Here is a 15662-nt window from a genome sequence, read left to right on the forward strand (position 1 = left end):
CACCCTCCTCCACATCTAGTACATTTGGTAGCTGGTACAAGGCGGGTATTCACTGCAATCTGTTGTTGCAACAAGGCTTCGCTTACATTACAGCAACAGAAATATCCACAGGGATGAAGCACACAAAATGGAAAAATACTTCACATTTCTTATATAAAATGAATCGAACACCAAAATATTATTTGTTCATTTCAGTTACAGTAGGGAAAGGTTTTTATAGCTGGATGTGTATAAAAAAAATGTTAGAACGTATTAGGTCCCTATTTAGTAGTATTTTATTTGTTTATTATATTATTAATGTTATTTGTAATATTATAATATTGTTTATTTATTTTTTTTTATTCAGAATGATAAAAAGCCAACATGTTTCTGGCATACAAAAGCTCCCCCTTCATCAGGGCGTCATACTGTTAAATGAAGTGTTAAATGTAATGTCCTTTTGGGGTAACGGGTATTACCAATTCAGGTTCAGAAGCATAAAAGCAATGTAAAAAAAAACATTATAAAAAAAAAATATATATATAAAAAATAATAATAAAATGTTTCTATCACCATAACCCTTTTAATTCTGGTTACAATAGAATTCTACAAACATGTACTGTACATTAAATTCAGCTAGAGAATATTGTATAACAATCCAATATTATGTGAGCATCCAAAATCTAGGGCAGTAACCTATACTAGCTGATCAGAATTACACTACTGAAACCAGACCAGTATGCACTAGGATTGATCACTAACATGGGGTATTTGAACTATTTACCCCATCATGCCACCTATCAGAATCACAAAACAATGGCTTTTGTCCAACCAGAGAAATTTCTATGCTGAATGCAACAGCAGCACCACACCACAGTCTGCATTTGATGAATGGGGGTCTTAATGTGTGTATATGAGGGGAGAATAATCTGGGTAGAGTTTTCTGCTTTTTGTTATAAATAATGTCTGTAGTTATTAATTAACGTGTGCATACTTATGGTCCTTTTATTAGTAAAAATGTAGTGTAAAGTATTTGCTTGGATACACTCCATTATAAATAAGACCCATCATGAGAACCTGATGATGTCACCTCCAACCGCTATTACCTTTTGGCATTAGGGTTCACTACACCTTGAATAGTCAGCACCAGGCCAGGCATAATTCCAGCTGGCAGGGGTAGTACATATGGCACTTTCTAAAAGACAAAAGTATTGGTTAGAACATTAGATATAGTACAAAAATAAATCTTCCTAGAAGTCATTCTAGACGTTTGTTGAATAGATGAACTCATTGCATACTCACCAGTGGGCCAGTGGGAGCTGATGGAGCAGGAGCTGATGGAACGGGACCAGGCTGACCCGCTGCTTTTGGATCACCGGGCTGTCCTGGCATTGGGGCACCTGGGTATTGCTGTCCTGGTGCTGGAAAACCTGGAAATCCTGGGAACTGCTGTCCACCTGCAGGGAATCCTGGGTACTGCTGTCCACCTGCAGGCATTCCTGGGTACTGCTGTCCACCTGCAGGCATTCCTGGGTACTGCTGTCCACCTGCAGGCATTCCTGGGTACTGTTGTCCTGGCCCCTGTGGTGGATACCCTCCTGGGTACTGCTGCCCCGGCCCCTGTGGTGGATACCCTCCTGGGTACTGCTGTCCAGCACCTCCCCATGGATTATTCCAGTTCTGACCTTGAGATTGGGTTTGCTGCCCGCTAGCACTGGTTTGTCCTGATAAGGCATCATCAAGCTGTTGCAAGATAAAAGAAAATATTGGGGGAATAGAAACTAAAGGCACAATAATAAAAGATGGAATGGGTTAATAAGACCTTAGATTTCCCCAACTCATATATTTTTATTTTCCTTTCCAGTTAAATAATATAGGGCCTTCAGCCCTTAGTAAACTCTTGGCTAAAAATTATACTCCTGAGTCCCTCCAGAAACTTTAATTGGTCTTTCCTGCTGACCCCAACTTTACTACTGTCATAAGGGCAAAGTAGAGGTTGATAGAAGGAATTACTTAGCACTTTAGAGCAGCAGTTGCCAACCAGTGGTCCATGAGAAAATTTTGGTGGTCCACAGAAAACTTTGGACAATATTTGCTTTATTATTAATAAAACAAAAAAATAATATTCTATTAATTTATATTCTGAATGACAATTTTCGCCTTTTTATAACACTAAATTCAAGTACTGTACTAGAGAGGGAGAAACAAGGGAGGCGCAGCGTGATGTCAGTGTAATCTTAAGTTGTATGAGGCAACCATTGCCGAGCCGTACCCTTCAGTATTGTTTCCATCATTATAACAGTCACCCCGCTCTATGAATATTGATTCTCTTATGATTGTTTTATTTTTTTTTGTTTATTTCTTAGATGCTCTTTTAGGTAAGTATGACCCTAAAGCTACGTACACACGTCCAATAGTTCTGGCCCGATAATCAGCTCAGACCCGATATCGGACGAGAATCGGGCCTGTGTACAGCGCCCGTCGTCCATCGTCCGAACGACCGTCCTGGCGGATCCACGAACGGTGGATGACGAACGACCCTAATGGAAGAGAAAGGGGGAGAGCGCACAGCAGGGTGCCGCTCCATCACTCTCCCCCTCCCCTCTGCATAGAACAGAACGGTGCTGTATGTACAGAGCTCATTCATGCATCGTGCAGTCTTCTATCCTTTCCAAGGACAATAATTGCAAGTGTGTATGCAGCTTGACTGTGTATATTCCTTAACTGTTATATTTATTGGCATCAAATAGTTTGATTTTGATAACTATAATTTCTTGTTTGGTCTTAGAATGAAATAAACCCATAATGATTGAGAAAAAGCAAACAAATATTTTGCATTTCTTTAGTAATACCAAAGATAATGCAACTAATGATAATTATCAATAGTAACAATGGTAATACTTCACTTAACTGTGAGCTGATCAATAAATCAGAGACACCATTAGGAAGATCATTATTTTACAAATGTATTTATCTTTTTACAAAAATTCAAAATAATGGTCTGCGGGTTTTTAAATGATGAATTTAGTGAGGTCCGAAAGGTTGGTGACCACTGCTTTAGAGGACACAGGAGGCTGGCACTCTTTGAATTAATTCAGTACAGTACAGTTTGACAGCAAAGGCTGTAGGATTAGTAAATATTCTCTTTTTTTATAGATTGGAAGTTTTACCGTACATGTCAGGGTCCCTTAAAAGAACAATGGGAGGTATATCAACATTCATTAACAAAAAGAAAAGTTTATAGGTAAACAAAATCCAGGCTTGGACCCCTCTGAGACTCAAATGTGTCTATTTATTAAGAGGAGAATTTGGCATTCAGTGAAATTGAATCAATGACTGCTATTCTCCACCAGGTAATGTTTTAGTGAATAGCAGGTTCATAAACAGAACCAAGGTATTTAAGACAGAAAGTCAGCACAGTAGCATTATCAGGAGGGTTGCATCCCCATACTTATATTAAGTGTAACAGGTTTGTCCTAAAAGAGAATGATTCTGTATAAAAACCATTTTATTAAAAGTGCTGTCACATCAAACCAGAATCACAGTATTAATGGATAGTAGCAGGGATTAGAAAAAAAGAAGTAGTACTTACGTTAAAGTCTGACATTTTCTGAAAAACATAAAAGGCAATACTCTGCATAAGTACACATAATTTACAATAAAAACAAAATACAAGCCATCACAAATGTCAATGAACTCATTTATGTTCTCTGAAGCTTACAAACTTAAGATGTAGGGTCAGTAAGGTTCATTTACACATCTTTTCAGGATCATTGTTTTTACTTGTTAAAGGACAACACTCACAATGATTGGAATAATGATACATTTTTTTAAGGAGGTATTTAAATCCACCAAAAACATACAAAAATATCAAAACATTAAAAAAAAACTAAAGAGGAAAGAGGGACAAATAAACTTGGTTGTGAAAGAACAAAATTCCTTATATATAGGGATATTTGAGAAGTATGCTCCCAGCACATGCTATAGAGCTTATTTAAATATGAGACACATGGGACAGAACAGAAGTAGGATGAAGGTTTTGCATTGATAAACATTGTAATGAGTCATCACAGGATAGCTGCTTAGCTGGAGGGTAGGGAGAGGTCGCTGACAGATCCAACAGGCTGCCAAACCATAAAAAGTGGGAATTCACAATGAATGCTACACCCTCATCAACTGCAAGAGAAAGATTTGCCAGCACGAATGCTCCTTGTTGGGAGAAATCCCTAAAATTTGTCATTAATCTTCTCTACAAGCAAAGTTGTATTTAGAATTTGTGAAGGTCATTGATGTGCAACCCATGGCTTGGATCCTTGAAAGGGTTCCTATTATTACCTACCTAAATATTTTCTTTATCACACCTAATTGGAAAAATATAGGGTCCTAAAATAACTGTACACCCGCAATTGAAGCTGCAAGGACCATGTATGTGTCTGTGTTTGTTCCAATACAAAAATGAATTGCTGCTCAATAGACTTATGAGGAAAACAATTACTAACAGTCTATAAATGTTTTTATTTATCTAGATCAAGGTATAGGTAGTAGTGGTTGGTCACATACAACAAGACTTGTTCTGAACATGCTTAGCTACGTATCCAAATGGCCTCCATGACTCTAATGATTGCCTGGAACTTATCATAGCATTTATAGCCACACAAGTAACTCATTATTTTATCATCATGGAATGTGCCAAGGCAAGTGGTATTCTGGGAATTCGGACACCTATTCTGATGCTAACTGTGGAAGGTCAAACTGGTAAAGTTTCCCCTAAGTATGGAAAACTTTATTATACATATTTGTAGATATGATTTGTAACTCTTGTTGTTTTCTGGCTCTTCTGTTTCTTTGACTCTTTGTGCATGATTTATTGAAGCTCTCCAAGGCTGGAGAGGAAACACTTTCATCAGTGAAGCTGGGTGATCCAGCAAACTTGGACATATTTCTTAAAAGTTATTTGCTATTTGTTAGCAAATGTTTTCAATTCTGAATCAGATCCAATCCAGGTTTGCTGGATCACCCAGCTTCACTGATGAAAGTTTATCCTTTTCAGCCTTGGAGAGCTTTAATAAATCACGCCCATTGAGTAACAATTAAATGGTCAAATGAACATGAAAGAGTTAGGGTGCAAACTGAACATGCTGCTTGGGGCTCCAAAAGTAGTAAAAAGACTATCAGATATGTCATGTGTTGGACCAATACAAGGATCATCTATATCAGGACCAAAACTAAAACCAGACAAAAAATGGATGCTAAAGAGTTCAGAGACATGATTTAGGAACAAATGGCACTACTGATGTCACAAGACATGATGAAGCCAGTGTCACTCTTGCTAGGGGAAACATTTGGAGCAAATGGAACATCTAATGATAGTAGGGTCAGCTGAGGACCTCTGCTCATTCATCCACCCTATCACTAACCCTAACCCTAAACTGATACCATCTAGCCAAGCAATGTCTGAAGCACCATGTGAAGGAACCAGAACCAACGTGTCCCTACTCCCAAATCAGGAACCAAAGTGTCTGGCAGAAGCACCACTTTCCAGTAAACTGGGTTTTGCAAAGACCACTATGCCATTAAATAAAAGTGCTTCATCTAGTGAAAAGAACAATCAAATTGCAACCATCCAGGAAGCTCTTGGTGAGTTTTAATAAATCATTCTCTGGAAAATCCTTTTCCTTCATTGTTTTGCAGTCACATGTTTATTGTAATAACATTAGTCATCTGTACAAGCGATTTCCTGCTCATTCACCTGTGCAAAAATGTTCTGAGCAATAAAAGGGATCTATCAAATACCTAATATATATGAATACATGATTGAAATGTCATAATATGCTGCAACAATATTCTAATCTTAACTGTTTGTGAGTTCCAGACAAGTGATTGTTCCTTGCCCAATAATTATTGTCTGACATATACAAGAAGTTGTTCTGTGTTAAACATGTAACAGCCAAAACTACCATGCAATGCAATGCTAATATCAGTTACCATTCACAGGGCTTGTTGATGGGCAAATGCAGAATCCTTTCCAGTGTACTGAACCTGGATATGAAATTGATTTGCTCCCAATCATAAGTGGGCATGCGATTAGTGCAGACAATGTAATAAGTATAAGATCTCCTGAAATTTTGAGGTCCAGGTGGTTGAAGCAGTAACTAATTAATTTTGATCCAATAAAGCAATCACATGCAAAATCAATCCGATATGAAATGTACTTTTGACTAAAAGTTGTTAAATGATCATTACCAACCAATTTTCTCAACCTGGATATGTTAAAAAGCAATCTATCATGCTAGTAAATCTCAACTGAAAGTACAAAATGTATTGTACAAAAATTGTATGTACTGTAATATCACTATGCTTTGATATAAATGTCTTACTGCTGGATGGTTTGCCCTGGCAGAAGATTCATCTTTACTAATGTAAGTGTTGATGTATTCTGTGAGATCTCTCGGATACATCTAGATCAGTGATATATACCAGGCAAAGCATATGGCAGTTATTCTGTCTGGAAATTTAAATCCATTCAGACAGCCCAGTATTGTCCCGTGTCATCAGATAGTCTCTAGCCCTATCTCTATCATTGTTTTTCTGGATTAAAGGATTGTAAGTAAAAGTTACAAAGTTAAGTTTTCTCCAAACAACATTGCTCTGGTTTGTTTGGCCTGATATTAAGGTATATAGGAAAGTATGTTGTTTGGAATCTGCGTTATTACTTCTTAGTAACCAAAAACAATTGTATTACAGCTTTTCAGTTCTTACATTTGGTGGCTGCATTTTGCTTTTATTCAGGCTAAGAACACATTTTCCAAGTACAGAACATACCGGTTGATCTTGCCAGAAATGCTGAGTCCTTCCCAGTTCCTTGGAACAGAACTCTTACTGTTTCTGTCTATACAGAGCCCCATTTCCTAGATTCATGTACGGTATTTCTTTCTGTTAAGTCAGTAGACTTTTTTTTCTACATTAAGTTGTTTTTTTGTGCTAGCCTGCTATGCTCTGCTGCTGACGTCAGTGCCATTATTGGATCATTCTAGCATTTACTTCCCATTCTTGTGCCTTGCTCCCTTTCCTGGTGTCAGGTGCAAATTACAAAGAGAGAAATGGGTAAGTAAAAAGCAAGAAGAACCTAGCCTTATCACACCGACTCCATGGACAGACAATTATGTTATCATGGCAGGACAAGGCCAGTTCATAGCACAGCCAGGGTCCGCTGAATGCCGTATACATTGTGATTGGGGGACATCACACAAAATATAACAATAACATCTGTAAAAAAGAAGCTTTTAGGAGCTATTGGAGAATACTAAACTGTGTATGTATCCTCTGATTGCATACCAAAGAAAGTAAATATGTTGAGTTTAACTCTGCTTTAAGAAAGCTCAAAATCAGGGGTGCCTAACCCCAAGCCTTTGGCCCACCGTTTGACAGGTCTGGAAAAGGATCCCGCTTGGGGGGGGGGCGCACCAGCTAGACCCGCGGACCATGTCTCCGGCACGCTCAGGGCGGTGGGCGGGTTGAGTCTCTGGACACAACCAGAACACTCTCCTATCACAGGCTCAGGGCGCTGGTCTCTGGACACAACCAGACCACTTTCCCATCGCAGGCTCAGGGCGCTGGTCTCTGGACACAACCAGACCACTTTCCAATCGTAGGCTCAGATCTGAGTGGGCTGGTTCAGGCATCATGACGTCACTCTGGGGGAAGTTTCTTCCACTTTGAGTGACACACAGATCCCACACAGATCTGGCATGCGTGGTCCGGAGTCTGTGAAATCAGTGGTCCTTGAGCTCCAAAAGGTTGGGGACCACTGGCATAGCCTACTTATCCCATTCACCCACTATGTAATGGAGAGGAACAACTACAGGCCTGTTTGAGGTCCAGCCCATGGGACAACCATGATTGTCCTCATAGATACAGTGAAGAAAAATGTGTAGAATAAAAGCACAAGGTTACCAAATGTAAAGACTGAGAAAGAAAAAAACCTTAAAAGTAAAAGGAATACAGCCACTACATCCAGTAAACTACAAAAAGTATCACTTTCTGTTTGTTACAGAAGTTTCAAAAGTTTTTTCAACGTGATCAGACCACAAAGAAGAATAGACCCCATGTACAGGCTGGGTTTAGGATCCAGGGGGGTGTGCAGACGCCACATAGTGATGAACTTCACACAGTAATCCCATGAATAAAATTATAAATAATAATTTGTAGGTAGGAAATCATCAATTGTTGGGACATCCTGAGCCTACAGGCAATTATACTGTAGCTACACCTAAGCTGATTTTGCTTTGCTGCCCTGTGGCAGTGACATTACAGTTAAAGCATTATTCTTCTATACATTGGGTGTTCCCTCTATAAGATCATTATATTTGCCACACCTCTGAATAATCATTTCAAGACTAGGCCTGAAGTTGTGAATTTATTAAAAAAAGAACAACAGGTCTACCAACACAGGTCCAAATGTATATAATTATGATATAATTGATGGTATTTGAAATTGATTAGACTTGATAAGATAAAAGGGACTCAGGAAGCCATGCTCAAAAAAGGCAAGCTAAATACAAAGAATTAATTGCCAGAACTGCCCATTATAGTATGGTAATACCTGACTCTGGACTTGGTGGAGGTGGCCTTACTGCTGAGGGCACGGCTTTGCTTCCTCATGTGTGAGCCTCCGGCAAAGAAAACAGTGAGATAACAATAGTGCCATTAACAAATCTAACCCCTAATCTCCAGAAACTGACACTTAGAGGTAGTGGTGCCCTAAATACCACCCTGCCGATATACAGATCTAGAGCACCATCAAGTGGGTCTAGACATCATCATATACCATTAAGTGCACTGCTATTTTTAGGGGAACTCTAAGACTTTCAAGAGTTTAAAGTATCCTATGACATAGCAAATCTATAATATTTCAGTTTAGTTTATTGTTTATTATTTTTTAGAAGGATTTCAAGATTTTCAAGAATGTATTGTTTCATTTGACATTGGCAATCTTTAATGTTTGAGTTGAACCGGGAAGGTGGCCAGGAAGTCTTTGCCATAATGTGCAAGAAGCCTCGCTTTATGGCACACTTACATTTGCGCGTTCTCTCCTTTACTGATAACAGATTTGTCACTTCATTGCCTCCATTACCATATTCTACTTCTAATTTTGGCATAACTCCTGGCATAGGGTTTTACTGTCCTGGTACCTGGCTCTATGCCCACCATTTTACAGATGCCATTGATAGGCTAGAACTGTACAACATGTATGCATTCCAATCCATTTAACAAAAACTGTCTATCAGACAAGTACAATTTTAATTTGGCAGATGTGACCTGTTTTCCAATTTTATCTGGCCAGTTTTCTTCTACTTTAAGGTCACTGTACACAGGTATCTCAACTCCAACCTGTCTGTCTACCTAAGATCCCTTAATTTTGCTATGCAAAAACAGAACATCCGTCCTCATTGCTGCAGGATGGAAAAAACACAATCCTGCTTTGCATTAGGTCTCCCACCATATGTTGTGTAAACATCCAGAAAAAGAGAAGCTGTGTATACCATATACTTAAATGTGCTGTTCCAATTATTTCCCAGAAGGAATCTCCTAGAATTTAGGAGTTATAGACCACAAAATCCTCATATACTGGTTAAATAAAATCCCAATTTTGCATTTTACATGATTTGATTGATGAAATATTCACACATTTTTGTTTTTTTATTCACTAAATAAATCAACCTAGTTATTGTTTATGTTCTACCTGGCCCGACTTCCCCCTTCTACCAGAAACTCACAAGCCATGACTTGTACTTCCAGCTACTATAAATAAAGGTGTACAAAAAGTAATTCCAGAAAGCAGAGTGCCTGTAATGTAGTTTTATTTAGAAAAAAACTTGCCAATGATGGCCATGCCAAATGCATAGATTTTAGGGTACTAACTGCTCTTTTAGATTACTTTTATGCCTTTTATAAAATATGTTGTTGATGTTTAATAATTTTGACACACATACTTATTTTGAGCCTACATATCTGTTAAAGTCTTGCACTATAGGTTTATGTAGCATTTTGCTAAACACTTTTTTGGTTATTCATTAATTTGAATGGGTTGTTCAAAGCTGTACGTTGCAAACCAATGCAGTACAAGCTTAATTTCTTAAATTGTGCCTGATGTACTGTAGTGCGTTGGTATGGTGCATCTGGGGTGACATTTACAATGATTGGCAATCCAGTGCACCGATGCATGCATGCATTATTTTCAGCAATGCACTGGTGCAAACAAGTCCTAAAGGGGTATAAGTGCTTCCAACCAAAATGTTGGTTTAAAGTGGAGAAGTGTTATAATCTATTGGAATTCCACTGCCATCTTTGTTCTGTTGGAGAGATTTCAATCCACCCTGTGTGTGTCTAGTTCCTCTAGGGCTGTCTGGACTGAATGAACTCCCCAATACATGGCCAATCTAAATAGCCAAAGATCTGACATCTGGATGAGGAGTGGAGGAAGATGGCAGCGCAAGGACAGGTGAAAATAAAAAAAACTTGTGATCAAGCAGGCATGGGTATTTTATTGCAGAAGGGACAATACCTGTCCCTTCTTTATTAAGAAACCTGCCTGGTCCCAATTTTTTTTTTTTTTTAACATTTAGTTCTACTTTAAGGAAAGTCATTCTTATGATGATTTTTAATTGGACCTGCACGGTGGCTTACGACCAATATTTTGTGGTTTACTGCATGGGTTGGTGTGTTAGGGTTTATGTGCATTAGTACAACACATACAGTAGGTCAAAATGGGCCCTATGGGCTTGTTTTACAATACAATGGGCATGGTATTGCAGTCATATCAAGCATTATAACTCATGGTAATGTACACCAAGGCATTAGAAAAATGTGTTGTAGTATATTACTGTTTATAGTCAATATCACCCAAAGTACATCACCGTTATCGAAAAAACTTTGTGTTTTGTGCCGGGCTGGTTTTAAATTCTCATAAAGGAACATTTTCTTTAAAGCACTGAAGTTTATTGACATCATATTAAAATAAATCATCTGACTAATGCAACGCTGCCTCAGCTCACAAAAATGTGCACGATGTAGCGCACCTCATTGTGGTGTAAATGGGCTGTAAAAGAGTGATCATGCTAAGAAACCAAGGTATGTTAATCTATAGACTGACATTCTATCTCTCTCACAAGACAGAAGTTTATTATGGGTGGGTGTGGGTCTTCAGTGCAATCCACCCTTGATGCCTGAGGCCACCAGAATAATACTACATATTTTCAGCTTAAAGCAGCTAAGGAAAACCAGGTTGGACTTGTTTTGCAACTTGTGAACACCTACACAAATTTACTTATTGAATGGTATTTGCTGGGAGGCAGCTCAGAAAAATCAAATTTTCCATGACCAAAAAACAAAACTTTTGTTGAACTAAACAATAATCAGAATTCATATCATATATGTATAGGGGGCTACACGCCAATGTTTTGCAAATCTACAGAAATAATAAAACCTGTGATAACCTGTGATAAATTTCAGTGCGTTAAAACATCAAGGCCAGAATAAAGAGACACTGAACTATGTGCCAAAAAATGCAAGCAAAGGGCCTTGTTCTTCCTGGTATAGACTTAATGGGTATTATTTATTAAAGCTTTCCATGGCTGGAGAGGATACACTTGGATTCCATGGAATCGATTCATTCAAAGTCATTGGTTATTTTCTAGCAAATGTTTTGAATCCTGGACCAGATCCATTCCAGGTTTGCTGGATCACCCAGCTTCACTGATGAAAGTTTATTCTCTCCAGCCTTGGAGAGCTTTAATAAATCAGGCCCACTGTGCTTGTCTTTGTGGAGGTGGCCATCAGGAGTTTCCATGCATCAGCTGCTCCATAATGGATGGTGGTCTGGTGTCTAGTTGGGGAATACTCAAAAAGCAGCAGGGAAGATGTTACAGTGACATGTCTTCCCCTGTGGTGCATCTGCCAGCGGTTGGTCCCATTGCTGATACAGATGTGCGAGTACGTGCATGCGGAATTTTATGCCTACATGTGCACAGACTTAAAATAAAGAGGGTTATTTAGGTCCTTAGTTCTGGAATTACCTACTGGATCTTTAGCATGTTTACTTGCCATTCTGACCAGTATTCATTTGCCTGATTTTCTAAACCTTGACCTGAACTCATTTACAACTAGGTCTGCTGCTTGCAGTCCGCCCTGATCTTGGCTCATCCACCACTCTGTCTAATATCTGCTGTCTGCCTTTACCTTGGTTTGTCCTGTCTGCTGCCTACCCTTATCTTAGGTTGTCCATGACTACGATACCTGCCTGCTGTAATCCCTGCTGTGATTCTATCTAATATCTGCCCCGTCAGCTGCTCCTACTCCAAAGCTATCCGATTCATGCTTGCCTCTGGTGCGGGGAGCCTTGGGGTCACACTCTGGTGACATCTTGCAGCAAAGTAGCCACTAGGGTTGTCAGCTCATCACCCACGGGGTGTTGTGGTGAAGACCAGGTGTCATTTAGACTCTGCACCTCGGGTAATCCCATGTCACCGGCCAGGGAGTGAATCCCTATGTAACCATCAGGGGTCAGGCTCGGAGTCCAGTGGCTGAAACAGCAAGCAGACACAGGAGGAAGCAGTCCAGGATCTATGCAAAAGCAGCGGTAGCAGATAAGAAGCAAACACAAACGTAGTCAAAGCACAAGCCGGGGTCAGTAGCCAATGGTGTAAGTTGGAGACGGAGTGCGAGGAAGAGTATTCGTTTAAACAGCAGCCAAGGGAAGGTACACAGGTAGCAGTTTGGAGAGCGCAATGTAACAGTAGCAGAAAGAGCAAGATATTGGCAGAGCACAATAATCTGGCAACAGGAAGTTTCAGAGTCCTAAATAGGAAGTTCATCGAAGTTCAAGGTTCAGCAAAATACTAAGTATCAAGGTATCTTTGTCCAAGGAATCCAACAGAGTGCAAACGGCAAACCCTCAAGTGGCACAGTAGACAAAGCTGCAGCCAGACACCGAAGCATCCCTGGGTATGAATCCTAACACCCTAACAGGAAAAAAGGTAGACCTGCAGAAACAGAAAGATCATTGCACTGCAGGTCCTCAGGTACAGCTTCCCCTCCAGCATGGAGAATGATGACCAGCACATAAATAACCTTTCCAAATCTCATGAGACTGGCAGTAATGGCTTTGCACTGAAGGGTGCATTTTAAGAGCATTGCTTAGGCAGAATTACCATTTCTATATTTTCCATAATAGATAGCAGAAGTTTTTAACACTTTTTTTATGAACAATTTTACCGAGATTCTGGCTTCATTCTAAAACAAATGACACAAGTCCTGTAATGATAAATGATATAATTATAGGCCTGGCAGCCTATACCTTTAAACTCATTGCAGATCTATGGTTGTGGCATCGAAAACTTCTGGATGTGCTAAATACCTGCTGTGGTTCTTCCTACATATAGTAACTTAGAAGCCAGGAGAAGAGACCACAGCACACAGAGTGAGAGAAGGTATTTAACAAACCCCAAATGATATCCACATTGGCCAGAGATCTGCTACATGGTGAAGGTTTAGGGCTACATCATCTACATTTTCTGAGTTGGCGTAGTTTATTTTAGACCACATAGGTCTACAAACTAAAACTCTAGTTTTGTTGAGAAATTAAAATATCCTATAGAAATAGTACAAATATGAGTAAAATGTCAGCAAAATATAATAAAGAGTCTTGTTTTTGTTTGTTTTGTTTTTAAATTATGTAAGTCTGGCTGTCAATTGGGAGGACATACCTTCATTACCACCTACTTACTTTTGTGTGTTTTGTAGAGCAGCTCTTGCATCCCGTTAGTCTGAAGATCAATCTGAAAGCATTGAAAGCAATTTGTCTTTAACTTGTTTAAGGTCAGTTTGGGGACAACCAATTAGCCTACCTGTACATTTTTGGGAAGTTGTAGGGAACTGGAGCACACCCACACAAACAATGGAAGAACTTTATTAACTTCAAACTCCATGCAAATAAAAGCTAGCCACAAAATCACCGTCATGTCAAACTAACTATAAAGAAGCAAAATAATTTTTGCTAAATATTAGCAGCTGCAGACTGAATCACAAAGGTAATTTCAATGACATTAAACTGCATAATGGCTAGAGCAGAAAATTTTTGTTATATTATTTTTTTAACAAATATGGGATTATGATTTAAGCACTGGACTCTACAATGTATTTAAAAAAATGCTGAATGGATGGGAGGGTTAAGTTTTGCTCACAGATTTTTATGAAAACATATTTTTAAGAAAACAAGACAACAGCAGATTATAAATACTATATATGTGATGAGTCTGACTCATCCTGTGTTGCTATATACATCCAGGAGAAAAGCAAAAGAATCACGAGGAACTATGATACATAAACGTCTTCTATAAATAATTTAAATGTGACTTTCTTTGGTATGGAGTTCCTTTGTGATTATTTGCTTTTGTTATTATTTGTCTAGTTACCCATATCATGCTTCTTAAAGTGGAACTAAGGTTCTACATTAAAAAAAGTGACATCATGAGGGCTTTATTGCAAAAAGAAACATATACATATAATACTGTGCAAATCATGAAAAAATTCTGTAAAAAAGAATGTTTTCACAAATTTCACAAAAATTAACAGAAGAGAAATCTAAATCAAATCCACCTTTTGCCTTAAGCTAGGTACACACGTGCAATAATTGTTGTTAGAAAACGAACGACTAACGACAGATCAACGATGCACAATTCTGTACATGCTGTAACAATATGATCATTCAAATAATAATCCACCTATAATGTAAACACGCTAGATACGATCGTTTAAACGATGCAGGAAGTGACATGTACAGGAAAAAGTTTACAGCAGAACCATCCACGATCATTGATTGACCGTACACATAATGGATTGCGAACAATTGTTGCCCAATCAGATCAGCCAGAGTGGTCGTTCGTTTCCAGCGACAATCCTTGTTCATCGGCGTTGTTCTGCACTTTTTTTTGTTAACGGTTATCAGACGAATGGTCGTTAGTTGTTCGTTTCCAACGATAATTATTGCACCTGTGTAGGCACCTTTAAAGACAGAATTTATTCTTCTAAGTACACTTGCACACAGTTCTTGAAGGAACTCGGCAGGTAGGTTGTTCCAAACACCTTGGAGAGCTAATCACACATCCTCTGTAGATATGGCCTGCTTCAAATCCTTCTCTTCATGTAATCCCAGACACATTTGATGATGTTGAGGTCAGTGCTCTGTGTGGGGCCATATCAACACTTCCAGCACTCCTAGTTATTCTTTACGTTGAAGATAGTTCTTAATAACATTGGCTGTATGTTTGGGGTCATTGTCATGCAGCAGAATAAATTTGTGGTTTATCAGAAGCCTCCCTTATGGTATTGTATAATAGACAAGTATCTGCTTGTATTTTTCAGCAACGAGGACAATATTCCTAACCAAATCTCCAAGTCTGTTTGCTGAAATGCAACCCCATACTTGTAAGGAGCCTCCACCATGCTTCATTGTTGCCTGTAGACACTCATGATTGTACTACTCTCAGGCTCTTTGGCGGACAAACTGCCTTCTGTTACAACCAAATAATTTAAATTTTGACTCATCAGTCCAGAGTATCTGCTGCCATTTTATTCACCCCAATTCCTATTTATTAGTGCATAGTTGAGTCACTTGGTCTTCTTTC

General features: G+C 38.9%; 1 protein-coding gene across 1 annotated transcript; it reads right to left on the bottom strand.

Moving 5' to 3' along the window:
* Window positions 1-786: 786 nt before the first annotated feature.
* Window positions 787-3718, bottom strand: LGALS3 (galectin 3). Its single transcript, XM_072428254.1, has 3 exons — window positions 3572-3718; window positions 1282-1722; window positions 787-1174 (listed from the first exon to the last, which is right to left on the bottom strand). The coding sequence occupies exons 1-3, from the start codon at window positions 3617-3619 to the stop codon at window positions 1082-1084; spliced, it is 582 nt and encodes a 193-aa protein (XP_072284355.1). The 5' UTR covers window positions 3620-3718; the 3' UTR covers window positions 787-1081.
* Between the last annotated feature and the right edge of the window lie 11944 nt (window positions 3719-15662).

The sequence above is a fragment of the Pyxicephalus adspersus genome, chromosome 12 (genome assembly GCF_032062135.1).
Source record: "Pyxicephalus adspersus chromosome 12, UCB_Pads_2.0, whole genome shotgun sequence".
Taxonomy (NCBI): Eukaryota; Metazoa; Chordata; class Amphibia; order Anura; family Pyxicephalidae; genus Pyxicephalus; species Pyxicephalus adspersus.